Genomic DNA, 24,540 nt, shown 5'->3' with positions numbered 1-24,540 from the left:
GTGGGGCAGAGGTGAGGGAAGATTTTGCCGTGGTAGTGTTCAACCACTTCAAGCCGGTGCAACCACCGAGCGCTTCGGGCAGCAAAGGCTACGCTGTCCTCGCTGCTTTCCTAGCTCAGGCTGCGCCCTGTGTCCTCAGCCACCTGGCCCCAGGGCTGTGCGACGTCGCCGCTTGTCCCTCAGACCGGCACTTAACCGCCCGCTGGCCCCCTGCTGCTGCACAGGCAGCCTGAAGAACGCCCACCGCCGGCACTCGTAGTCCCCCCCCCCTCCCCCCCCACGCCAGCGGTGACGCCACTTCCGCTGGGGGGCGGGACAACCGGGATTCGCGTCTCCCATTGGCTGCTGGCCGCGAGTCCGCCTGGCGTGCTGCGGAAGTGGCCTGAGGTCTTCGGGGGTGGCCGTTGAACGGCGCAGATTTTGAACGGCGCTGCGGGCCAGCGGGTGGGCCGCGGCGATGGAGGCAGAAGCGGGCCGGCAGCGGATTCTGCTCCGCCAAGTAAGTGTGGAGCCAGAGGAGGGGTGGGGGTGGTGGTCTCCGTCCCTGTTCGGTCCGCCCTCCTTCGTTCCCCGCGGCCCCTCACACTCTGTTCCCCTCAGGTGCTGGGCTGGAGAGTGGCGGCTGCTGTCGCTTGGTCTGTGGTGCTGCTTCCCGTCTGTACTGCTGCCTTCATCGTCCTCAGCGGCCTCGACCCCTTCCATCCGGTGCGCTGGATCTCGAGTAGGTGTTCTGTGGCTGGGGACGGTGAAATGCGATGTGCACCGTGCTGTAAGCTGTAGCCGTGGAGGTGGGCGGGAAGCAGCCTGGGCCTTGCCTGCTGAGGGACTCTCTGAGAGAAGTAAGCGTGTGTCTGTGGTAGCAAGGCCCACAAGAGCGTGGATGCGAACTTCCCTTTGCCTTTCAGATTTGCGGCTGACCACAGCAGAGACCGTTCAGTGCTTTGTTACATACAGTGACCCGATAGTATTTTTTTTTTTCAATCCGTTTACAAAATAAAATGCCTTGTGATGCTTGGCCTCTTGATGGCTTTGCATTTTTACAATCACGTCTTTGTATACCTTTCCCCTTATCTGTTGTTTTGGGCTCAGTCTCAGATAATGGGGAGTGACTGTGGCATTGCATTAAATGTCTACTTTGTGGGTTTCTGACTGGTCTTTAGGCTTTGAAATGTGGGGTTTTATAGCAGCCACAATCCTCCCTAGGTAGAACCAACTATTGCAAGCTCACATAAGTTTATCCTTCAGAGAAAAACTAAATTAGTTGTCTGTTCTAAGTCCTTGGACAAGCTTCTCTTTCCCCCTCTGCAGACATGGTTTGCATAAAGAGCCTAAGTTTCCTCTAATTTTGGTGCATTAAATCACAAGTAAAACTCCTGAGATAGTCTCTCTGTGGTGAGAATGACTGTTCTTCTGGTGTGATGGTCAGTTGGAACTTGGTACCTGTGATCATTGAGCTGCTCCAGGCAGGGAGACTTGAATTCTTTCCCCCTTTGATCCCCCTTTCAGGCTTTTGTATGTTCAAAAGCTATTCACTCGGTAAGGAATTTCTTACCTTTTAAGTGTGGCTGTGTTGCTGCAGCTTTTATTAAGTGAAAGGAAGCTCTGTTAGTTTAATTCCCTTTGAAATACACGTTTTAAGCAAAATTCCCAGTCCTCACTTATGAGAAAAAGCAGTTATAAGGTTGTAAAATAGTTTCTGTGAAATGTAAATCTGCTTTTATGCAGCTGTGTTGTGCAGCTGTTCAGATCTGGTGTGAGATTAGAGTCCATTCCTCATTAATCCACTTAGAGGATTATTGCCAACTGCCTGAATGTTCTTTAATGTTACTTAATGTGTCACTGCAGTCTTCTGAGCAACAATATTCTTTCTGTTTTAGATTCTGTCAATGATTTATATAGCTCCTATGTCATCTTCTGCATCTTCCTTATGTCTGTGGTGGTACTGGTAGTAAGCATCTTCAATGCTGAATTCTATGCAGGTGAGTATTGCACATTACTGAACTGTCTGCAGTACCTGATTAAACAGGATGAGCCTTTGAAGAGATTTGTATTGAATGTACTTTTAAATTAACATAGACAATATACAAAGCTTATTCTTGAGTAAATAATCCCAGATTCCTGCTTACTTTGTGGTTGAGACCCTCTTAGCTGAATCTCTTCACTGGTTTACTTCTTTATCACTTAATGACTGACTCCCAACTGCAAAAAAAGTCTTTGGTGTCAGTGTTGAGTTTGGTTTTCTTTTTCCCTTTTGGTTTTGGTTTGGGGTTTGGTTTTTTTTCATTTTTAAATGAAAGGTTTTATCCCCAAGAAATGAAAATTGACTTTCAGCTTTTATTGACAGTCGTGCCATCGATACCCTGCTCTCGATTGGCACTGATTGGGAAGATTATTCACCCTCATCAAGTTATCCATTCGATCGTTCACGCTGCAATGGGGATCTTGGTTGCATGGTGTGCTGCAGTGATGACAAAAGGAAGGTTCCAGTCTCTCACTGTGCCCTGCACGCCTTCAGACAGGTAATTATTTCTCTGTGTTAACGAGGAAGTATGCAAAGAAGTTCTGTTGTAAAATGCATTTACTGGTGGTTTCCTTCCAACAAAACCCCAAAATCTGAGGGCTATCAAAAGTAAGCAGCTAGGTGTTGATATCCCTTATTAAAGGACAGGAAACACTCTCTGTTGTAAATGTTACAATGCACAGAGAAATCAATAGGCCAGAAAAGCTAAATTGCCAGGATTCTTCATGGAAAACTAAAGGATGACAAATTGGTTGTTACTGGAACTAAGTCTTGATATTCTGGTTCCTGTGAAGTACTTCATAAATACAGGAAGCATCCTCAAGCATAAAGAAAAAAAAATGGGTGGTGGAATTGCTTGAGAGTCCAATGGGAGGGCTGCAAGAGTGATGTAGGGACTGGAGCACTGCCTGATGAGAAGGGGCTGAGAGCCCTGGGGCTGTTGAGTTGCTGGAGAGGAGAAGACTGAGAGGGGATCTAATCAATGTCTATAAATATGAGAGGGCTGGGTGTCAGGAAGGAAGGGACAGCCTCTGCTCACTTGCACCCTGTGACAGGACAAGGAGTAATGGATGGATATAAACTACAGCACAGGAAGTTCCACCTCAACCTGAGGAAGAACTTTACTATGAGGGTCACAGAGCACTGGAACAGGCTGCCCAGAGAGGTTGTGGTGTCTCCTTCTCTGGAGACTTTCAAGACCCATCTGGATGCCTTCCTGTGTGACCTGTGCTGGATTCTCTGTTCCTGCTCTGGCAGAGGGGTTGGACTCAAAGATCTTTGGAGGTCCCTTCCAACCCTAACATCCTGTGAGCCTGTGACTACTACTTCAGTAAAATCTCACTGAGATGTCATCACATCTGCTGATCAGAAAAGTCAAATCAAACCTCTATTTTCAACTTCCTGAGTCTGGGAATGACTTTATTTTTTTTTTAAACTCAGAATTAATTCTGTGTTTTCTGTTTTAGCCTAGATGATGATGTCCCTCAGATGTGCCTCAATGAATATCACTTCTTCTTTCTCCTTTCTGGAGCCTTCATGGGATACAGTTACAGCCTTTTCTATTTTATTAACAATATGAATTATTTGCCATTTCCAATCATACAGGTAGGAAGCTTAAACACCTTTGCAGAAAAGCATGGCTGAGTAAAACAGTCCTCCAAAAAGCCTGCATTGTTTGTATCTTTGAGCATGGCAGCAGCAGCTGTCTGTTGGCACGAAGGCAGATGATGCTTTAAATGCCGGGAGTGTTCATCCTCCTCCCTCCTGTTCAGCTCCTTTCAAATGAACACAGAAATGCTGTGACTATAAAATTTACACCTTTCTGATGCTTGCTGCAAGCTGGCTGAGGTGGCTCATTGCAGAAAGTGTCAGCTACAGGAAAGAGGCAATGTATGTAAGCTGAATATTAACTTCTGAAGCTGATATGAGTTGCCTAAAAGCTGCAGATCTTGAGAGTTTAAAAACATAAAGCAGACCATCAGTTGTAACTGTGTACCAGCTCACCCAGAGTCTAAACACTACATTAAAGCTTGCTTAAAGTTCAACATCCAAAGCTGGTTCCTGTGTGTATGGAGACTGAACTTCCATGAGTTGCTTTGGAGGGGCCTCTAGCAGCACTACAGAAAGCTGCAGCAGGGTGAAGTGTGAAAGGTGTCTTCCAGCAAGGCTGTTTGTAGTAGTGGAAAACAAGTTCTCCCCTCTACCCTGCCCTAGTGAGGCCCCACCTAGAATATTGCATCCAGTTCTGGGCTCCCCAGTGCAGGAGAGACAGGGATCTGCTGGAGAGAGTCCAACACAGGGCTACAAGGATGATGAAGGGAGTGGAGTGCTGCCTGATGAGGAAAGGTTGAGAGACTTGGGGCTGTTTAGTCTGGAGAAGAGAAGACTCAGAGGGGATCTAATCAATGCCTATCAGTATCTGAGGGCTGGTGTCAGGAAGAAAGGGACAACCTCTGCTCATTTGTGCCCTGTGATAGGACAAAAGGCATTGGATGTAAACTGCAGCACAGGAAGTTCCACCTCAACATGAGGGGGAACTTCTTTACTGTGAGGATTACAGAGGAACAGGCTCCCCAGAGAGGTTGTGGAGTCTTCCTCTGGAGACTTCCAAGCCCTGTCTAGATGTGCTCCTGTGTGACCTGTGCTGGATTCTATGGTCCTGCTCTGGCAGGGGGGTTTGACTCAAAGATCTCCATCCTCTAACATCCTGTGATCCTGTGATTGCTGCCTTTATCAGCAATCCAAATGTCGGTTGGGCAGTGCTGTAGCTATAGTAATTAAAATCACATAATTTGAATATTGTTAATTATGCCTTAAAAAAAAAATGCCATTTAGCCAAGTGAAAAATGAAACTACTGTGGGTTTATTTGCTTATAGTGTCAGATGGGTTGCTGTAGCTGTTTGGAAACACCTATAACTTGTTTGCATGGAGAAAGCTGTCAGTGTTACACTGGTTTTGTGGCTTGGAGGGTTCCTGCCTGCCTCATGCTTGTCTGCATTTACCCTGGATTTTAATGCAACACTTCTAAATGAACACTAGGAGATTAAATAAGCCTTCCTGGGGGGTTCTTTTGTTTTGTTTATTTGACATTAGACAGCATTCTTCTAGTTTGTTCTCCTGTGTATAGCATCTTCTAGTTTGTTCCCCTGTCTGTAGCAACCATTTACCTCATCCTTCATTGCTACAAGCAGGAAAAGGGATAACGAGGGATTATTATGAAATGGCACAAAGAGGTCAAGAAAATAAAGTAGTTTCATTTTTAATAGTTCATCTAGATTTCAGGTTTTTGAGTACCTTGTCCTTTTCTTTACCATTTGAGTGCTTTGTCCAGTTCTGGAGCCCCTATTCCACGAAGGATCTGGACATACTGGAAGGTGTCCAGAGAAGGGCCATGAGGATGAGCAGAAGGCTGGAGCTCTTCTCCTCTGAGGGCAGGCTGAGAGAGTTGGGATTGTTCAGTTTTGAGAAGGCTCCAAGGAGACCTTATTGTGGCCTTCCAGTATCTGAAGTGGGCTACAGGAAGGCTGGTGAGAGACTTATTAGGGTGTCAGGTAGTGATAGGACTGGTGGGAATGGAGCAAAACTAGAAGTGGGTAGATTCAGATTGGATGTCAGGAAGAAATTCTTCCCCATGAGGGTGGTGAGACACTGGCACAGGTTGCCCAGGGAGGTGGTGGAAGCCTCTTCCCTGGAGGTTTTTAAGGCCAGGCTGGATGTGGCTGTGAGCAACCTGCTGTAGTGTGAGGTGTCCCTGCCCATAGCAGGGCGGTTGGAACTAGATGATCCCTGAGGTCCCTTCCAACCCTGACTATTCTGTGATTCTATAGTTCTGTGATTTAGTGCAGAATCCTAAGCTGGTGTGTGTTTGTTTTCAGCAATACAAGTACTTGCGTTTCAGAAGGTCTTTGCCTCTGCTGGTTAAACACAGTTGTGTGGAATCCCTCTATTTTGTGAGGAACTTCTGTGTCACATACTACTTCTTTGGTAAGGGTTCCTCTTATTCTTTCTCTGTTTTTAATTCCTGTGTTTTGAAAACTCTAATCCTAAACAGGCTGCTTGTACAGTTTTTAAGCCTTCCAGGTGACTTGTTGAAGAGACAGACTTGTTTAAACAAAGAAAGATGCCTAACATCTCTCTAAATCAGGAAGAAAAAGCACAGGCTTTGTACAGCACTAGTTGTGTGATAGCAATCCTTACAGCCTCACACATGCCTGTTTAGTACATGAGAATTATCTCTTCCCTAGAGAGATTAACAGCTGTTAAAAAAAAATCTGTGTAGCTGATAACATTACACCAAGATCACAGTGTTCTAAGGAGAAGGGAGTGGGGAGTTGTAGTTTTCCATCCTGAGGTCTGTGCTTGCCTGCTGTATCAACACAGACTGTTGTCTCTGGTGATCTCTTCTGTGCTGGAGATCTTGTTGCAGGCAACTGTAAAGTGACCAGCATGTGAAAGGAGCTGCCAAATTCAAATCAGCTGGTGGTAAACCTGATGCTTTGGGCCACTGTTTACATAACTGTCTTGAGTTGTGGCAAAAAGATGATAAATCTGAAAACACAGTGTGCCTTGAGCTGCTCCTTCCACTGCCTGCTGCTGGAAATGCAGCATCACAGAGCTGAACCTGACATACCAGCAGTGGGCATGACTCCACTATATGGAATGTTGCTTTATTTTCACTCTTTTGAAAGGAAAAATTACCACTTCAGCTTTAAGCTCATGTGCCCTTTATATTATGTGGAGGAAGCTGGGGAAGCAAAGGCTCTCTCTATGTGAAAATGAAGTTTGGTCTTTAAAATTATGCTGATTACACTGGGTTTTAGAAAAAACAGGATGTTGTTGTTGTTGTAATTATACTCCTAAATGATGTCAAAATATGCCAGAATTGCTTCCACTGTATTTACATTAGGGAATAAATAAGAGGTGTGATGGTTCTGTACCAGTTTCCATTAAGTCTTTAAAAGCACTTTACTGCTGCCTGAGCTGTAGTGAAAATTAATACTAAATAAGAAAGGATCTGCATAGTTCAACAGAGAGCTGCTGACCTGTGGCTGGCAAGATTCTGCATCTAGGTCTGGCCAACCCCAGGCACAGATCCAGGCTCGGTGCAGAGTGGTTTGAGAGCAGCTCTGAAGAAAGAGACTTGGGGGTGTTGGTTGATGAGAAGCTCCCCATGAGCCTGCAGTGCCCTCATGCAGCCCCAAAGGCAGCTGTGTGCTGGGCTGCAGCAAGAGGAGTGTGGCCAGCAGGGCAAGAGAGGAAATTCTGCCCCTTGACTCTGCTCTGCTGAGACCCCACCTCAAATCCTGCCTCCAGTTCTGGTGTCCCCAGCAGAAGGACACAGAGCTGTTGGAGAGAGTACGGAGGAGGCTCAGAAAGATGATCTAAGGGTTGGAGCACCTCTGCTATGAGGACAGGCTGAGGGAGCTGGGGTTGCTCAACCTGGAGTAGAGTAGACTCTGAGGGGACCTTAGAGCTTCTTTCCAGTACCTGAAGGGAGCCTATAGGAAGGCTGCACAGAGACTTTTCCTGAGGGTGTCTAGAGACAGGACAAGGGGGAATGGTTTGAAGCTGAGGGAGATCAGGCTTAGACTGGAGCTTAGGAAGAAGTTCTTCAGTAGGACAGTGCTGAGATTCTGGAATAGGGGTGTTGAAGGCCAGGCTGGATGAGGCCTTGAGTAGCTGAGTCTAGCTGAGAGGTGTCCCTGCCCATGGTGAGGAAGTTGGAGTACATGGTTCCAGAGGTCTCTTCCAACTTAAGCCATTCTAGGATTTATTCTTTTGTTTCTGTTTTAAGAAACAGAAACAAAACCCCAACCAACCAAGCCCCAGAAACACAAACAGATAAAAACCCCAGACAAACAAACCCCAATGTCAGATTGCCTCCTGGTGCTCAGTCTCTTGTTTATACAGGAATTCCACTGTTTTTCTTTTTGCCCTGTTGTCTTTGTTTTTTGCAGTGACCTATTTGTTTTTTGATCCCCTAGGTTATATCCCAAAGGCATGGATAAGTACCACAATGGATCTTCATACAGACAGGTAGGTGCTGAAAACTCTCAGGGGAGTATTGCTGACAGCTCCCTTTGCTGAAGTCCATCTTAGCAGCTGGCTGTTCGTATGGGGTAGCATTTGGTTCCCTGCCTCACCACCCAGAATGTGGAGAGCATTGAGTGCTGCTGAAATGGATCCAAGAGAAACCCACGTCCCCTTGAAGGGACCACTAAGAAAGCTCTCTGTTTCTGTCACCTCTGAATGTCTCCCAAGCATTAGAAAGGCCAGCCTCTCCAAATGGTGTACCTCTGTGATTTAATCTGGCCTGCATTAGGAATAGTGTGGCCAGCAGGAGCAGGGAAGTCATTGTGCCCCTGTACTCTGCATTAGTTAGGCCACACCTTGAGTCCTGTGTCCAGTTCTGGGCCCCTCAGTTTAAGAAGGACATCGAAACACTTGAATGTGTCCAGAGAAGGGCAACAAGGCTGGGGAGAGGCCTTGAGCACAGCCCTATGAGGAGAGGCTGAGGGAGCTGGGATTGTTTAGCCTGGAGAAGAGGAGGCTCAGGGGTGACCTCATTGCCCTCTACGACTACCTGAAGGGTGGTTGTGGCTGGGAAGGGGTTGGTCTCTTCTCCCAGGCAACCAGCACCAGAACAAGGGGACACAGTCTGAAGCTGTGCCAGGGGAGGTTTAGATTCGAGGTGAGGAGGAAGTTCTTCACCGAGCGAGTCATTCGGCATTGGAATGTGCTGCCCAGGGAGGTGGTGGAGTCACCATCCCTGGAGGTGTTGAAGAGGAGATTGGACATGGCACTTGGTGCCATGGTCTAGTCATGGGGTCTGTGTTGATAGGTTGGACTCTGATCCTCGAGGTCCTTTCCAACCTAAGTTATACTGTGATACTGTGTAATCTGCTTGGCTTTATTTTTGATTTGCTTCTGTCTTTGTTGTTCCGTGTTGCCTTTTGTTGTAAGACAAGGAAGCTGAAGTCTTACCATTCAAGTATTGATCATTGTTACTTATGTCCCATTTCTTAATTTCATGTTATCAGTTACCAGGAAAATCACAGGCCTGGTGTCTCACAGATCTGTGGGAACCTGTTTTTTGCCAAACATACAACTTTATTCCTGGCAATTGTTGCTGCTGTAACAGCTTACTGCAGACTGTCATCACCCATGACAAAAATACTTCTTCTTGGTTGTTTCCTCTGCAGCAAATTACATCCTCTTGACACTCTGACTGGATTGTTGGATCTCTCCTTGTTTTACCATGCCTGGTTGTGTGGCATCTTCCTGCTGATTACCTGGCACATTGCCTGGTTGCTCTTCAAAATCTATGCTACAGAGGTTAGTACTTGGTGACGGTGCTAAAGGGCTGCCATCAGTGTTTCACAGATAACAAATGTCTTTTCAAAAGCAGTTTCCCTAGGAATTAACTTCATTTTTGCATTTTCAAAGCATGCACTACAGATAATCCCTGGTGACTGAACAGATGAGAGAGGCCTGAGCTATAACTGACCCTCCTTTCTCATCTCATAGCAAGACAAGCCTGTGCTGCTTACAAAATTAATGCTTTGTTATTGCCAGCTCTCTTAGTCCTCTGTTTCCATGTCCCTCCTCTGTACAATGCTAAATCTGTGCAGAGGCTGTTGGGGCCCCCACACTAACAAAGGTATACTTTGTACTTCAAGGAGCTGGCAATTTGTCCTTTTCAGGTGTCAAGACAGATGAGGCAGGACATACATGCCTGACTAGCTTGCTCTCTGCATGTGTGTCCATGCAAAGATTTTGTATGAGTGTGAGAGTAGCTGAAGACTTGGGGAGATAATATCAGAAACTGTATGGCTCTCAGTCCAGTTTTACAATAGGAAAGAGGGCAAAATGCTGTCAATTGTCAGGCTAACCATGGATATGCACAGTTCTCCAAGCACAGCCATGTTAGGCTATAGTATTAAAACAGACTTCAGCAATCCTGGGACTTAAGATAGTTGTACCTTTTAATTCTGTTGTAAAATTACAAATTAATACAGCTACACCCCCACCCCCCCATTTAAATATGTAATGAATGCCATTATAATAAATGTGAGACCATGATTGAAGAGAAAGAGGAGGGAAAAAAAAAGTGCTGCCCTCAGAAAATTGGAGAAGACTTGATCTTTAGAATCATAGAAGTGTTAGGATTGGAAGGGACCTCAAGGATCATCTAGTTCCAACCCCCCTGCCATGGGTTCCAACCCCCCATGCTACCTCACACTAGGTCAGGTTACCCAGAGCCACATCCAGTCTGGCCATAAAAGCCTCCAGGGATGAGGCTTCTCTCACCTCCCTGGGCAACCTGTGCCAGTGTCTCACCACCCTCATGGTAAAGAACTTCTTTCTGCCATCTAATCTGAATCTACCCATTTCTAGTTTTTTTTCCATTCCCCCCAGTCCTATCACTCCCTGACACCCTAAAAAGTCCCTCCCCAGCTTTCTTGTAGCCCCCTTCGGATACTGGAAGGCCACAATAATGTCTCCTCACAGCCTTCTCCAAACTGAACAGCCCCAACTCTCTCAGCCTGCCCTCATAGGAGAGGAGCTCCAGCCCTCTGATCATCCTCGTGGCCCTTCTCTGAACATGTTCTTTGACAGGTCCTGATGTGTCACTGTGAGACTATAGAGGAAGAAATTGTTCATCTAATCTGATGTTTAAAAAGAAACAAAACCAAACCCAGACAAGTGTTTCTAGACTGCAGGTAACTAGGGAAAAAAAAAAAAAGGCAAGGTTTAGATGCTGAATCAGTGCCTTGGTGGAAAGCACTCTGATGGAATGAAAGGGCAGATAGTGCTTGCTGGAGTGTTAGCCTTAATGAAAAAGGGCTGGTCCTGGTGTGTCTGCGTAGACAAAACATGGACAATGAATCAAGTGTGGCTGATGCAATGATGTGTCAGAACCTGTGGCTCCATCAACAGCTCTGGGGGTGTGAAGAGCCTCTTTCAAAGGACGATATTTGAAGCACCAGTGACCACTGAGCAATTCCTGTCTGTAGTTATTACTGGCTGTAATTACTGTATTGCTTATAAAAATGGAAGACAAAAGAAACAGCCAGCTCTGAAGGTATAAAGTGGACTTTGCCCTTTTGGCTGTTGATCAAAAGATTTGTTTATTCATAAATATTTTTTTATGAGTTAGGAAAAAAAAACCACAAACACCTAAAACCTTCCAAAGCTCTTTGCAAATATTTGCATAGTGCTAACTGAAAAGTCAGGACTGAAACTGTAAGCTCAGCCCACACAAAGTCATTTTATTAACACCATAATAGCAATTGCTACCTCAAATTTCAATTTTGCAGTTGGAAACAGAGGAGAGTAAAGCTATGATCAGTAAAATGAGTGCAGTAACATAAGACTGTCAGGTAAAGCTGTGCCCAAACTGGTTGGTGTTAAGTAGCATTAGTAAGCTGCAATTCAAGCACTGCTATTTACAGTTCAAATATTGTAGGCCCAAGAACAGAAATTCTGTGAAAACACAGAATATGACTATCAGAATTACCTTGGCTTATCAGTAAAGCAGTGCAAAAGAATTTAAAGCATCTGTATTTTGTTGGGAAAAGAACTCCCAGCTCTTCACCAGAGTGCCTTCACTGTTAGCAAGAGACAGTGCAGTTTAGATTTCAGTCCTGTTCTGGTGATGGTGTCACTAATTTTTCCCTGAAGGGAGCCTATAGGAAGGCTGCAGAGGGACTTTCCATGAGGCTGTCTAGAGACAGGACAAGGGAGAATGGTTTGCAGCTAAGAGAGAACAGAGTTAGCGTGGATCTTAGGAAGAAGTTCTTCAGTAGGAGGGTGGTGAGACTCTGGAATAGGGTGCCCAGGGAGGCTGAGGATGCCTCCTGCCTCGAGGTGTTGAAGGCCAGGTTGGATGAGGCCTTGAGCAGCTGAGTCTAGCTGAGAGGTGTCCCTGCCCATGGTGGGGAGGTTGGAGTAGGTGATCTCTTCCAACCTAAGCCATGCTATGATGATTCTATGATGATGTCTTTAGCTCCAAATTATACCTGGAAGGTATTTGAAGATGAAGATCTCTGAGTTTTCTAAGATCTCTCAATTTTGAATGCAAAGAGTAAAGTCTTGTTTCTATGTGAGAAATTTCAGGCTAGTGTGCAGTCAGTTGAAGCAGGGCATTTGGGCTTTTGCTGTCCATCATTCACCTGCCAAGTAACAGCTTGAGTGTGGTCTTTCATGAAATCCTCTTGTTCTGCTCTGTGTAACATAGCCTCTGCTGTTTCTGTTCAGACACATCATTTTCCTGTCCAGCCAACTTTTGCTGAGGAAACAGACCAGTGCCTGCCCAAGATCCTGAACAGCAACCCTCCTCTTATTATAAAGGTAACTGAATTCCCACCATCTTCCAGCTAGATGTTTGTGCTGAGAGGCTGTTTCTCAAAGCATGTCATCAGATCTTCTAGGCACCAGTTACTGTAACTGTGGTGCCAGCTACTTCTCTGGACACATTCAAAACCCACCTGGATGTGTTCCTGTGTGGCCTGCCCTAGGTGATGCTGCTCTGGCAGGGGGGTTGGACTGGGTGATCATTTGAGTGCTGTAGTTCTGCAGAAAAAGCTGCCTCACAGCACTCCAGGAGGCCTCTGCACTTAATTTGTCGAGTAGTGACATCTGCTGGTGCTCACCACACTCTGTACCTTGAGCTGAAGGCAGGCTCAGCTAGTTTGAGGCAAGATCTGTTTGTCTGCAGCAGAAATACCTTAGTGCTTCTTATGCCAAAACAGAAAGTTAGTGACATTCAGCTCTTTTAGCTCTTTCAGCTTGGAGTTGAACAGCTGTTTCATCTCTTTGTGTGCTCTTAATGCTTTGCTCCTGCTGCTTACATGGGAGTTCTTAGGTGTGTGTTCTCCCTTGAAATGAAAGAATTATTTCCATACTTATGCTGAAACTTGGGTTTCTTCTTGAAAACAGACAATACTAAGAAGCTACTGAAAGTCTGTAAGGTAAAAAAAGGGAGTAATTTTGGCCTGGCTATGGTAATCATTAATGGAATTTACTGATGATAATAGTTAGAAATGGGAGAGCTGACTTAAGAAGTGTTATGTAAATAAAGCTAAGAAGATTCTGCACGTGTGAAATCCATATTTACTGATTCTTCAGATCTCTGATGAGGCTGCAATCCATTTGAATTCTTCTCTAAGCTTTGCTGCAGTATCAAAGGATGGGTGGGGGACAGCTGAGCACAGTTAAAAGCAGAGGAAGTCTAATTTACAATTTCAGCCCTTACTGAAGTGTGTCATTTATAATGGTACCTTGCATAGTGGGAACCAGAGAGCTGGTTTTGGTTTGTCACGTTAACTACTCGATGCCATGAAAAAGCAGGGTTATGTCTGGCACCGTGTGGCACACTGTGGAGCTGAGCTCTGCCTTGAAAAACACTTCTTCCCTTAGACTGTTTGGTGTCCTAGATCCTTTCTAGCTGAGCTGTTAAGATAAAAAAAATCATGTTAGATCATCTTTAACTCCAAAGATATGACTTGGCAGTGAAGTTCTCTGAAGCTCTTAGGAGCTCAGCAGCACCATCCAGAGTGATTCTAGAGCTGTGTGCAGTCTTTTGCTTGCTGCCTTTTTCTGTCGTGTGTCTGCTTTTAGTCTGTGTGAACTCACTCAAGAGTGTTGCATTTTACCTGCATTTGTTGAGGAATGCACTGCACTTGGCACGCACCAAGGTATTTTCCTTTCTTTGCAGTTTTTAGCCTTACAAGACTTGATGTTACTTTCCCAGTACTCTCCTGTTCGACGGCAGGAAGTCTTTAGCCTTAGTCAGCCAGGTAATGATAAAAACTGTTTCATGGTGATATTTTTATAAGTGTCACTCAAATGCTTTTAGAAACTATTTCATGCTGTAGCTTCTGCTGCATAAGCCGTAAGGCCTCATAGGTATGAGTATCCCTATGATGCCTTTTTCAAGACAATGGGTGCAGACTATGGTGAAAGTAGCCCTGAAGAAAGAGACTTGAGGGTGTTGGTTGCTGAGAAGCTCCCCATGAGCCAGCAGTGCCCTCATGCGGCCCAGAGGGCAGCTGTGTGCTGAGCTGCAGCCAGAGGAGTGTGGCCAGCAGGGCAAGAGAGGGGATTTTGCCCCTTGACTCTTCTCTGCTGAGATCTCACCTTGAATACTGCCTCCAGTTCTGGTGTCCAAGCATAAGAAGGACCCAGAGCTGTTGGAATGAGTATAGAGGAGGGCCACAGAGATGATCCAAGGGCTGGAGCACCTTCACTATGAGGAAAGGCTGAGGGAGCTAGGGTTGTTCACTGTGCAGAAGAGAAGACTCTGGGGAGACCTTAGAGCTGCCACCCAATAGCTGAAGGGTTCCTACAGGAAGGCTGCAGAAGGACTTCCCGTGAGGCTGTCTAGAGACAGGACAAGGGAGAATGGTTTGAAGCTGAGAGAGCAAGGTTAGAGTTAGGAAGAAGTTCTTCAGTAGGAGGGTGATGAGACTTTGAAATAGGCTGCCCAGGGAGGCTGAGGATGCCTCCTGCCTGGGAGTGTTGAAGGCCAGGTTGGATGAGGCCGTGAGCAGCTGAGTCTAGCTGAGAGGTGTCCCTGCCCATGGTGGGGAGGTTGGAGGAGATGATCTCTGATGTTCCTTCCAAGCTAAGCCAGTTTATGATCTATATTCACATTGTTTCTTCTGTTGAGCTCAAGAAACTATGGCATCTGCTTGATTTTAAGTGAAAATCATGAGGAAACACAGGTCTTAGGGAACAGAAAGCAGGATCCTCTTGATGCCACCAGTCAAATGATCCAAACTGAGCTGTCTCTATAAATGGGTGTGAAGCCTGACATTGAGATGCTAGTGAGGTGAAATCAAGTCACTGCTGAAGCTGTGAAAGCCAGCAATGGCTGTAATTTCAATTTGTATTCAAGGCTCTTGCTGGATTCAAAGATGTGGCAGAGAAGGTCAATTAAAACTGCTTAGAAACCTCTTGGTACCCCTCCTCAGGAACTCCAGTGTTTGTGCTTCAGAACTGTTTGCCAAGCTATTGCTGCTACTGTGTTCATTTTAGTTGTTCAGTGATTTCAGATCTGATTGGCTGAGCTGCCTGTGGTCTTCCCACTTGCTTAGTGGGTTTCACTGAAGTCTTCTCTGGAGTTCACCATTGATGGGAGGATGGAGTGTGCCTGTGTTTTCATCTCCCCCTCAGTACAAATAAGCTGGAACAGTGAAAATGTACTGTGTCATTGTAGAATTGGAGTGGGTTCTGTAAGCTCTGAAGCTTATGCTGAGAGACAGGTGCTGTCAGAGCAGGCAGGAGGATGAGCACCTGGTTAAACATGCCTGCTGCATTTCCTTTTTCTGTGTGCACACTGCCAGGTGGGCACCCACACAACTGGACTGCAATATCAAGGGAGTGCTTGAGTCTTCTGAGTGATCTGACCCAGAGGCTGATCGCACAGCAGGAAGCTGCGGCAGCAAATGGCAGAGCAAAGCAGCCAGCAGGAGAGCTGAAAGTATCTCCACAGACTCCAGGTATGTGAGGAAATGCTCACAGTAGTTTGTAAAGCATGAAAGTGCCAACAGATTATACACTCTGAATTCAGTTGCACAGGGAAAACGAGTCATGGGTGTTTCTGCGCCTACATGCAAACAAAAAGTCTCCTCCTCAACTTTAGTTTAGGTATTCATGTTGAAACAATCCCAAAAGAGGTAGAAAACTTGGAAAGATCAGGTTTGCTCTCTTCACTTTGCAAGGTGTTGTGTTAAAGACAATATTTTTTTCCACACTTGCACAAATTGAGAGACTCTAATTATTACAGTTTCAGTAAGTGGCTGAACCTAGTACAGGGAGAAGTTCAGCCTTGCCCAGAGATGCTCTGTAACTTGCATAGCTGCTCTTAGGGCTAGTTCAGGATGGTAAAAATCAGGTTTGGTTTTGTTGTTGTGGCATCTTGGAATGTGCTTGTGCCATTCCCTAGTACCAGTGTAGAATTCCAAAAGCCAGCCTGGCTCTTCAGCTGTGTGCAGCCTGCAAGCATTTCAGTGTTTCACACGCCAAGCTTGGGCATCATTCCTGGCAGCAGAGCTGTGTTAGCAGAAGGGGTGCCAGGTAATGGAATCCCTTGGCAGCCAGTGCCTAGGATACAAGGGGAACAGCAGGGGACTGCTGGTGTGTCACAGCTGAGTTCCTTCTGGTGCTGCTGTTCTTGGACTTTGAGACTGCCATGTCTTCTGCTGTGTACCAAGCAGAATCAGAATTGTCGTTGTTCTCTATGCAGCCTTTTTTATAGTACTTAAACCTAAAAGCACCTTCTCTGTTGCTGTGTATCAGGGTGCAGTAATGGTGGCTAGCAAAAGGAGGAAAACAAATCCACAAGGATTCTTCCCATCACTTGGTGTTTTCAAACTGCTGAACTTTTCAAACTTCCCATATTCATCTTGAGTTGTACTTTGCAAGACCACATGGAAACAACATCCTCTAATGAAAGCTGGGATGATACAGTAGTAGCTGTCAATAGCAATCAAATAAGTCTCTTGTCTTAAATGTGCCAGCCTGCTTGCCTTCATGTAGTGTGTTCTTTGTCTTTAGGGGCCCTTGTGCCAGAACTCATGTCCTTGCAGTCCCAGAGATCTCATGTTGTTCTCAGAGCCTCCATGTCTTCGCTGGTTAAATCACCCCTGATGCCCTTAAAGACATCGCCTGGCTCTAACGTTGGTTCACCTTTCAGCTCACCTGCTTTAAACTCCAAGATGGGAACTCTGGATGTAAACTCTTCTTGGCATGGCTCAGGCCAAAGCCCTCATGTTGTGAGAAGGGGACCAAAGCTTTGGACATCAGGTTCAGGTAGAGATTTTTTCCAAAGCACTGTTTTCAGGCTTGTAGTCGTACATAGTAGGGAATCATAGAATGGGTCAGGTTGGAGGGGACCTTAGAGCTTATCTACCCCAAGCTCCTCACCATGGGGAGATTTGTGTCTTGAGGATCCAAGTACCAGCAGCCAGTTTTTTCAAAAGCTGTGGTATTTCTCTTGCAGATATGCAAATGAATGGTTCCCACCACGAATCCAGCCCAGTGCTCTCTGCTCCAAGAGCTGGAAGTGAGACAGTACAGCCAAGATTTATTTACACATGGCTGCAGAACAAGCAAGAGCAGGTAGAGTAAGAGTTGCATTGCAGATAGGTTACAGCCAGGGCACCTTTGGTCTCTCTTCTGGAAGAACTTGCCGTTTTTTGGAATGAATTTTCTTCTCCAATTAGCTTACCTAAAAATCCTTCCCTCCTCCCCTCTATCTCTTTATGCTGTGAGAAGATGGTGGGCAGAGGAGGGCTAAGTGTGTGTACCTTGGATAAACACAGATGATGATTTTAATCTTTCTGGGTTTTTTTGAGTAGTTCTTGTTTGTTTGGTGTTTTTTAGATCAAGAACTTCCTGTCCAGACGAGTGCTGATAATGTATTTCTTCAGCAAGGTAACTGACTGAGCAGCATGGACTGGAGATGCCTGAGTGCAGAGGTTCTGCAGTGGCACTCTGTACCTTTCATCTGCAGTAATGGTTTTAAAACCTTTATTTTAGTCTAAGGTTTTCCTTAAGTGCAGCTTTGTACTTGCTGTGAATTTCCTAGCAGAATTCTCCTGTGTATGTACATGGCAGCCCTGTGGAGAAGGACTTGGGAGTCCTGTGGACAAGTTCTCCATGGGTCAGCAATGTGCCTTTGTGGCCAGGAAGGCCAATGGGATCCTGGGGTGCATTAAGAGGAGTGTGTCCAGCAGAACCAGGGAGGTTCTTCTCCCCCTCTACTCTGCTCTGGTGAGACCTCACCTGGAATATTGCATCCAGTTCTGGGCTCCCCAGTTCAAGAGGGCCAGGGATTTACTGGAGAGAGTCTGATTGAGGGCTACAAGGATGATGAAGGGACTGGAGCACTTCCTGATGATGAGAGGCTGAGAGACCTGGGGCTGTTTAGTCTGAAAAGGAAAACACTGAGAGGGGATTTAATAAATGTTTATAAACATATGAGGGCTGGGTGTCAGGAAGGAAGGGACAGCCTCTGCTCACTTGCATCCTGTGACAGGACAAGGGGCGATGGATGTAAATGACAGCACAAGAGGTTCCACCTCAACACGAGGAGGAACTTCTTTATTGTGAGGATCTCAGAGGAACAGGCTCCCCAGAGAGGTTGTGGAGTCTCCTTCTCTGGAGACTTTCAAGCCCTGTCTGGATGTGTTCCTGTGTGATCTGTGCTAGATTCTATGGCCCTGCTCTGGCAGGGGGGTTGGACTTGAAGATCTCCAGAAATTCCTTCCAATCCCTAACATCCTGTGATCCTATGGCCTTTGAAAACTACCTAGCTAATAATAGTAGTTTTTTTTGAAGTCTGAACTACAGCTTTGTGGGCAGTTTGTTTCCTAAAAGATCTGGGGATTCCCTGAGACCTCTTAGCCTTGCAGCCCTTTTCTACAGGGAGGGACGTGATGTTTATGAAGGGCACTCAGAATGCTTTGATTTCTTCTCAGCACACAGAAGCCTCCATCCAAGCTGTCTTCTCTGATACCCAAATGCACATCTGGGCTTTAGAAGGTAAGCAGTCCCTGTTCCCTCACAATCCACTCTGCTGGCTCTGTGGAACCACAACAACTGAAAGGATGTGTTTCAGGTTGCTGAGATTCTGTGCTTTATAAATGTGGCAGAAGAAAACATTTTCAATCTACTTTGACAAAAACCTGCCTGCATTTCAATGTGCACACTTGTTGGGTGTGAGATCCCATATGAAACCTCTTAGTTTATGTTCTGTGGGGATTACTGAGCCTGATTTCTGTTGCTCTGCTCCCATGTGAGCCCATGCAGCACTTTTGAGTTGCTTTCAATAACAGATTGATGATGTCTTTCTGCAGCAGCTTTTCTGACTGAAGTCTCTGAGGCTTTCTCTGTTAATCAGATAGTTGAGGGAGGCACTCAATTAAAACTTAAATAAATGGAAAAAGCTGGGCTGCAGAGGATTAACAATGACTCTGTGTTCTTGTGCTATGGGATTGTCTTGTTTGCTTCAAACTCATGAGGAAATAGCAGTACTGATAAAAACTTTTATGAGGTTTGAATGTGAAGCTGATCTTTCTTCTATGTTAGATGTTTTATGGGCAGATTCCATCATTAGTAGAGAGCTACTGAAGAACAGAGCTGCAACAAGCAACTGAAACTAGGCTCTGGAGAACAGGTCTTTGTGAGGAGCAGCTGAGGGAACTGGTGTTGTGTAATCTGGGGAAAAGGAGGCCTGAGGGGAGACCCCATTTAGCTCTACAACTCCCTGGAAGGAGGTTGGAGTGAGGTGGGGGTTGGTCTCTTCTCCCTAGGAACAAGTGACAGGACAAGAGGAGGCCTCAAGTTTAATGAGTGGAGGGTTTAGGTTGGATATGAGCAGAAACTCTTTCCCTGAAAGGGTTGTTGACCACTGATACAAGAAGGCTGGGAGGTGGCTGAGTTCCCAGCCCTGGAGGTGTTGAAAAGAAGCAGAGGGATGTGGTGCTGAGGGACAGGGTTTAGCACCAGCCTTGACAGAGTTAGAGAATGGTTGGACTGGATGATCTCCAAGGTCTATTTTCAACCAAAACAATTCTATGACTCTGTGACTCTGTCTCCCCTTCAAACTGACACAGCCTGGCATAAGTTGGGACATACAGAGTCAGGAGGTGAGATTCATGCACAGGGTCTGCAAAAATCAGATTATTGTTTTTTGTGTGGGTTATCTAAGGGCAGAGGGCTAGGCTGTCATTGTAAAAATATACCAGCACACTGAGAAGGGATTTAAAGCTAAATTAAGGTTTCCTTTGAAGTAGCAGAGGGTTCTCCTAGAAGCTGAACAAAGAAAGTTAAGTGATCTGGAAATGTTTGTTTATGGCTGGAAGAATTGTGAAATAGGTCCTGTCAGGTACAGCTCTGAGCAGAGCAGTGGGAAGTGAGGCAATACTTTCTTCAAATTCATTTTCTGTATAATATCTCCTGCCCTATCAGCCTTAATCTATTATTTAGCCTGGAGAAGAAGAGGCTCAGAGGAGAACTTATTGTCATCTGCAGCTACCTGAAGGGAGGTTGTATCTAGATGGGAGCTGGTCTCTTCTCCCAGGCAACCAGCAACAGAACAAGAAGACACAGTCTCAAGCTGTGCCAGGGGAAGTTTAGGCTTGATTTGAGAAAGAAGTTCTTCCCAGAGAGATTGGCCATTGGAATGGGCTGCCCAGGGAGATGGTGGGGTCAAGGCCCCTGGAAGTATTTAAGAAAAGACTGGATGAGGCAATTAGTGACATAGATTAGTTGATTAGATGGTGTAGGGTGATAGGTTGGACTTCATGATCTTGAAGGTCTTTCCCAACCTGGTTTATTCTGTATACACCTGATAAAGCAGTGATTGCTTTAGTCCTGGAGCAAGACAAAGCTGTCATCTGGTTGCAGTAAATCCTGAAGAGTTCCTCCACCACATCAGTAGAATTTTCAGGCTAAACCATGCTCTTTGTTAGTACTTCAGAAGCTGATTCAGTAGCTGTAGCAAACTTGCTTTCTTTTTCTTGAAGGTCTGTCTCATTTGGTAGCAGCCTCCTTTACTGAAGACCAGTTTGGAGTTGTCCAAACTACACTGCCAGCTATCCTGAATACTTTACTGACTCTTCAGGAGGTAAGAACTGTTCACTTTTGCTCACTGGAGAAGGAGTTTAGAAGAGGAGGAGTTTGTCAGTTTGATGTTATGACCTTGCTGGCCAGCCATAATAATATAAGTTACACTGCAACAGCTCTTGTGCAATTAACCTAAACAACAGAGCTACTTGCCACCATATGAAAGAGTTGAATAAAAACCTTGTGACTTTGGGGGTTTTAAATGTTTAAGTAAAAAGCAGGGGTTTAATGCAGTACTTCATTTAACACAATGGTTCTGTGTGTACCATTCAAGACCTTCTTGCAGGGATGCAGCAATTACAGTACCATATTTTAGGCATAGTTGGGACTTAATCTTTATTTGCCTTGTGCAACCTGGAACATTTGCAAACGCTGCAAATCACAGCAGATAAGATCCCTGGAGTGTTTCTCTACTGGTACTAACAAATTACTCTCAAATTACTGCTGTTTGTATAATGAGTATTTTTAAAATCCAGATTTGTTTCCAAGGCTACACAGTTCCTAGTGCCATAATCATCTTCATAGACTCCTAGAATAGCTCAGGTTGGAAGGCACCTCAGACATCATCTCCTCCAACCTTCCCACCATGGGCAGGGACACCTCTCAACTAGACTTGGCTTGCCCAAGGCCTCATCCAACCTGGCCTTCAACACCCCAGGGAGGAGGCAGCCCCAATCTCCCTGGGCAGCCTATTCCAGAGTCTCACCAGCCTCCTACTGAAGAACTTCTTCCTAAGCTTCAGTCTAACCCTGCTCTGCCTCAGCTTCAAACCATTCCCCCTTGTCCCATCTCTAGAAACCCTCAGGAAAAGTCCCTCTGCAACCTGCCTATAGGATCCCTTCAGGTATTGGAAGGCAGCTCTAAGGTCCTCCTGGAGTCTTCTCTTCTGCACACTGAACAACCTAGGCTCCCTCAGCCTATCCTCATAGCAGAGGTGCTTCAGCCCTTGGATCATCTCTGTGGCCACCTCTGGGATCTCTCCAACATTTCTGTGTCCTTTTCATCCCATGGACCCCAGGGCTGGAGGCAGGATTTGAGGTGGGGTCTCAGCAGAGCAGAGTCAAGGGGCAGAATTTCCTCTCTTGCCCTGCTGGGCACACTCCTCTTGCTGCAGCCCAGCACACAGCTGCCTTCTGTGCTGCACGAGGGCACTGCTGGCTCATGGGGAGCTTCTCATCAACCAACACCCCCAAGTCTGTTTCTTCAGAGCTACTCTCCACCCACTGCACCCAGCCTGGATTTGTACTGGGATTGGCCAGAGCCAGATGCAGAACCTTGCACTGGGATGTTTTTCTTCGGTTGGTTGGTTTTTTGCACTGCTTCAATGGAGATTCTTGGAAAGAATCTAGAGGTTCTTAAAGCCCTCCAGGGCAAGTCAGCTCTTCCAGGAACAGGAGCTGGGGGTATAAACAGCCAATACCCCTGTTTGTGAAAGAAACAAGTCATCATGCAGGACAGATTTGTTTCTCTACTGCAGCATGTGCTATGCTTAGCATTTAAGACTCATTAACAGAGAACTCATTTCCCAGAACTTGGTTCTGTGTTCCTGTTGCTGGCCAGGCCATGCAAGGTCAGACCCAGTTTCCCAATACATTTTTGTGTCTTGGTGGAATTCCTGAGCTTAGCACTTTCTCTTTGCTGTCTTTAAACATGTTGCTAGTTATGTTATGAAACAGCTGAACAACTTCAGTTGATTTTTGTGTTTCTCCGTCAGGTTGTAGACAGACATTTCAAACTGCCTCATGTTTCTAGCAAGCCCCCCAGGGTTGCAGGCAGCCTGGTGGACACGTCCTACAAAACGCTACGGTTTGCGCTTCGAGCAGCTCTGAAAACAGCCCTGTACAGGATAACCACTGTCTTTGGAGAGCACCTGAAGTAAGAATTCCACCATTCCTTGCTTGCTAAATTCAGTTTGAATTACTGGTTTGTATTGAATTATTGTGGGACCTGTGAAAGAGAAGGCTGGGCAGAAATCCTTTTGAGTCATTAGTCTAACATGACATTTTAGGTTTTGATTCGTGGAGCCTTAAATTCTTGCCTAGATATGTGATCTCCCTTAGGTGGTGGTTGCTGTTCAGAGATTTCTGGGCAGTTTTTCCCAGTGACTTTTCATGAACTCATCAGCAACCTGAATGAGGGCACAGAGTGCACTGTCAGCAAGTTTGCTGGGGACACAAAACTGGGCGGAGTGGCTGACACACCAGAGGCTTGTGCTGCCACTTAGTAAGACTTAGGCTGGAGAGTTGGGGAGGAACTTAATGAAATTCAACAAGGGCAAGTGTAGAGTCTTGCACCTGGGAAAGGATAATCCCATGGAGCAGTACAGGCTGGGGACTGACCTGTTGGAGAGCAGTGAAAGGGAAAAGTATCTGGGGGTCCTAGTGAATGGGAGGTTGACCATGAGCCAGCAATGTACTCTTGTGCCCAAGAAGGCCAAGGGCATTCTGGGCTGGATTAGAAGGGCTATTGTTAATAGGTCAAGAGGGGTTCTCCTCCCTCTCTACTCTGCTCTGCTGATATTGCATCTGGAGTATTGTGTCCAGTTCTGGGCCCCTCAGTTTGGGAAAGATCTCAGGGAACTGCTTGAAAGAGTCTAGCACAGAGCCACAAAGATGATTAGGGGAGTGGAACATCTTCCTTATGAGGAGAGACTGAGGGAGCTGAGGCTCTTTAGCTTGGAGAGAAGACTGAGGGGTGACCTCATTCATGTTTATAAAGATGTGCAGGGTGAGTGCCAAGAGGATGGAGCCAGGCTCTGCTGGGTGATGCCCAATGACAGCACAAGGGGCAATGGTGGAAGCTGAGGCAGAGGAAGTTCCATGGAAACAGGAGGAAAAAAACTTCTCTGTGAGCCCTGGAACAGGCTGCTCAGAGAGGTTGTGAAGTCTCCCTCTTTGGAGATATTCAAAACCCACCTGGATGCCTTCCTGTGTGATCTGTTCTAGGTGATCTTGCTCTGGCAGGGGGGTTGGACCGGATGATCTTTTGAGGTCCCTTCCAGTCCCTAACATTCTGTGGTTCTGTGAACTCTTTAGAAGCAGCCCATGAATACCACTTGCTCAGTAAATCTGTTGAAAACAAAGTAAATCAAGTGGAGACAATTGACTGTCCTGAGAATTCTAGGAAGAGTCCAAATAATCCAATTCCCTTGTTGCTTGCTTTGTCTGATGGCTCTTTCTCAGCTACTGCTGCAGCAGGCAGACTTTCATATTTGGGCCCTGAATATGTGAACTTCCTGCAGGGCTGAAATGTCAGTCTGGAAGTGCTCCATACACAGGAGAGATGGCCTTAAGGGATTCTTTCTTACCTAAGCTATTCTTGCAAGTACGACAATTGCTTTTGTGGATTGCAAGGGAATGGGGTGGGTTTCTTAGAACAAGTGCCTTTGAGTAGTGGAAGCTGTTTTGGCTAAGAATTGATGGCTTTAGGGATTAATATACTTTTTGTCTTGGAAATGTAGGTTTTCCATGCAACTGTTCTCTAAAATTCAGCTTCAGTGTAACTGTTGATTTCAATGTAGCCTTCATTTTGGCACAAGGCTTTATTTTTGTGGTGGGCTACTCTAATGTAAACCCTTCTGTTCTTCATTTGTTGTTTGCAGTGCAGTGCAAGTGTCTGCAGAACACAAGAAAAGACTTCAGCAATTCTTGGAGTACAAAGAATAACAGATTTTGATGGCAGCTACAGTTTGGTGCTTTGGGGCCTTATCAACACTTGGTAAGAAGAAAGTGGGGACTAAGGAGGCTTTTATTTGGCTTTTTGCAAAAGCATGTGTTGGAGGTACAAGTCACAGAACAAAACTTAGAGCTGTAGCAGAGCTCTTCTAGGTTTGTATCATCTTTTGTATAATAAAAGTTTCTAAAAGTTCATCTTGCCTTCTTTT

At 45.8% G+C, this 24,540-nt stretch overlaps 1 protein-coding gene across 1 annotated transcript; it reads left to right on the top strand.

Moving 5' to 3' along the window:
* Positions 1-299: 299 nt before the first annotated feature.
* Positions 300-24,521, top strand: NDC1 (NDC1 transmembrane nucleoporin). Its single transcript, XM_068140635.1, has 18 exons — positions 300-499; positions 601-721; positions 1,878-1,979; positions 2,345-2,519; positions 3,487-3,625; positions 5,897-6,005; positions 8,006-8,057; positions 9,224-9,356; positions 12,282-12,374; positions 13,741-13,822; positions 15,371-15,526; positions 16,584-16,838; positions 17,029-17,147; positions 17,412-17,462; positions 18,509-18,572; positions 20,558-20,658; positions 22,372-22,532; positions 24,259-24,521. Exons 1-18 carry the CDS (start codon positions 458-460, stop codon positions 24,320-24,322), a joined length of 2,019 nt encoding a protein of 672 aa, XP_067996736.1. The 5' UTR covers positions 300-457; the 3' UTR covers positions 24,323-24,521.
* Positions 24,522-24,540: the final 19 nt, after the last annotated feature.

The sequence above is a fragment of the Melanerpes formicivorus genome, unplaced genomic scaffold (assembly GCF_026170545.1).
Source record: "Melanerpes formicivorus ecotype bairdi unplaced genomic scaffold, bMelFor1.0.p_v2 SCAF_7, whole genome shotgun sequence".
Taxonomy (NCBI): Eukaryota; Metazoa; Chordata; class Aves; order Piciformes; family Picidae; genus Melanerpes; species Melanerpes formicivorus.
Note: the sequence above shows the minus strand (reverse complement) of the source record. Positions and strands in the feature narration are given on the sequence as shown.

Coding starts and splice junctions, on each gene's coding strand:
- NDC1 (XM_068140635.1), top strand. CDS start 458: ATGGAGGCAGAAGCGGGCCGGCAGCGGATTCTGCTCCGCCAA. Junction 500..600: donor AGCGGATTCTGCTCCGCCAA/GTAAGTGTGGAG, acceptor TGTTCCCCTCAG/GTGCTGGGCTGGAGAGTGGC. Junction 722..1,877: donor TCCGGTGCGCTGGATCTCGA/GTAGGTGTTCTG, acceptor TTTCTGTTTTAG/ATTCTGTCAATGATTTATAT.